This window comes from Myotis brandtii, unplaced genomic scaffold, assembly GCF_000412655.1.
Source record: "Myotis brandtii unplaced genomic scaffold, ASM41265v1 scaffold123, whole genome shotgun sequence".
NCBI classification, from domain to species: Eukaryota; Metazoa; Chordata; class Mammalia; order Chiroptera; family Vespertilionidae; genus Myotis; species Myotis brandtii.
This window is the reverse complement of record NW_005354291.1, coordinates 8,872,261-8,874,671: the sequence shown is the minus strand read 5'-3', so window position 1 is coordinate 8,874,671 and position 2,411 is coordinate 8,872,261. Positions and strand designations below refer to the sequence as shown.

The window sequence follows — 2,411 nt, the reverse complement described above, 5'->3', positions numbered from 1 at the left end:
AGAACTGATTTCTCTACAATGCCAGTTACAAAATTCTGGATCAAGTGTTTGCAGTCATATCCTGTTCTGTCTGAGACTGTGTTGCGCCTTCTTCTTCCATTTCCAACAACATATCTTTGTGAAACAGGGTTTTCCAGCTTGTTGGTTATCAAGTCTAAATACAGAAGTAGACTTGTTGTGGAAGATGATCTTCATTGTGCTCTTGCAAAGACTGCCCCGAGAATTTCTGATCTGATGCGAAAGAAGCAATCTCAACCTTCGCACTGACGTTGGCTTTTTACGCATACTGTCGCAAAATGTAGCAATGTAGTTTACTGTTGTTATATTAAGACTGTTACCCATGCTACACCATGGGTAAGACAAAATTTCATTTATTTGTAATTAGAAATAAATATTTCACAATATATAATTACATATTGTTCTTGTGATTAATCACTATGCTTTAATTATGTCCAATTTGTAACAATGAAAATACACCCTGCATATAAGATATTTACATTACAATTCATAACAGTAGCAAAATTACAGTTATGAAGTAGCAACGAAAATAATTTTATGGTTGGGGGTCACAACATGAGGAACTGTATTAAAGAGTCGCAGCATTAGGAAGGTTGAGAACCACTGGCTTAGAGGAAGACAATCAAGGACATGAATTAAGAAATGCAATGGCAGTGAGAATGGTCTGAATTCTGACTCCCCTCTCAGCACAATACTTGGTGCCCCAAACCCACAAGTCTCCTTTCTCTCTTTGGCAGGATGCAGGAAGCTCATACTTCGTGGTGACTTTTAGGCTTCTCTCTTGGTGGCTGTGTGAGCTATAGCTTGGCCACGTCAGAGAATTGCACATGTATCTCTTGGTCTGATATGTTTAGTCTATAGCTTCTGATGTCAATTCTTTTTTAAAGAACTAATATTGACTTTGTGGCTCCAATATTAAAAGCAACAACAACAGGAATAAATTCAACAACAATAGCTACCATTTCTTGAGCATCTTTTTGTGTGCTGGGCATTAGAGCTAACACCAGCATCATCTTATCTGATTACCACAACAGTTATACAAAGTGGGGAATATTATTACCTCCATTTTACAGGAAAGGAAAGCAAAACTTTCTGAAAATCATACAACAAGCTAGAGCTGAGTTGCAAGAGTAGAGGTTCGAACGTAACACCTAAGGATAATCAGAAGCACAGAAAATACAGGGGTAAATGGATTAAAATCATTCAAAAAAGTTAGGAGACAGGAAGAGCAAGATAGAAAATAAGTCAGAGCAATAGCTAGATCATCCATACCCCTTATCACATTATAAAAATAGAACCTCAGTAGTGAGTGCATAGTTATAACTTTAAGCAATATTTTAAATTTTTTACAAAAAGAAAACACCAAGCCCAGATGGCTTAGCAGCTGACACTACCCAATATTCAATGAACAAATATTCAATGAAAAAGAAAGAATATTCCCTAGCTCTTTTTATGAGGTGAGTATGAATCCACATACTACAGTAGATAATGATCTCCCTCTGCCGTGCACTTCCCCTGTATACTTCTTCCTATACCTCTGGAGCTGGAAGCCTGCAAACTATATTTCATAGTCTACTTGTCCTATGGCTTCCCATTAATTCTACTAATGTGAGGCATTGAAAAGAGATTAAAAAATGAAAAGAATAGAAAAGTGACTTGTTTTCCATTTCTGCCAGCTCAGCCAGTAGTGGCTGCTTCAGGTGGGCAGTGGCAGCCACCTATAAAAATGAGTTAACTGCTTGGTCACCTCCTTTAAACTGCAACCGCTCCAGAACCATTGCAATCATAGGTATTGGATAATGCCATTTTTACATGTGCTTCTTTAGCCTTCCTTTACCCTCATTGGGTAATTAATTTTTCTTTTGTGCTTTTCCAATTCTTCCAATAACTTCGTAGTGAATTAAATTCCCTAAATTAAGTTTCCTCTTCTAGCAAAATCTTGAATGGTCCTATTTTTTTGTGCTGGGATAGTGATTTATTCAGTTCTTATGTAATCCAAAGATAGTTTGAGGAAGAATTAAGTATCTTTGCATGAGTGCAACAGTCCTAAACAAAATATTATCAGATCAAACTAGCAATGTATTAAGTATGTGATATGTGATTGCCAAGTTGTGTTTAGTATGAGATTTCAAGGTTGTTTAAATATTGGTAAATCACAGTGGCTTTGTAATACAGCTTGATATCTGGTATTGAGATCCCACCTACTTTGTTCTTCTTTCTCAGGATTGCTGCAGCTATTCCGGTCTTTTTTAATTTCAGATGAATTTTTGGAAAGTTTGTTCTAGGTCTGTGAAATATGCCGTTGGTATTTTAATGGGGAGTGCATTGAATCTATAGATTGCTTTGGGTAGTATGGACATCTTGATGATGTTGATTCTACCAATCCATGAACA

General features: G+C 36.6%; 1 protein-coding gene across 1 annotated transcript in view; it reads left to right on the top strand.

Annotated features, from left to right (window-relative positions):
* The window catches only part of LOC102252940 (protein ZBED8-like), a 4,022-nt gene extending 3,755 nt beyond the window's left edge, over window positions 1–267 (top strand). The window contains 1 exon segment of the mRNA XM_014533921.1: window positions 3–267. Coding sequence (XP_014389407.1) covers window positions 3–267 — 265 coding nt within the window.
* Window positions 268–2,411: the final 2,144 nt, after the last annotated feature.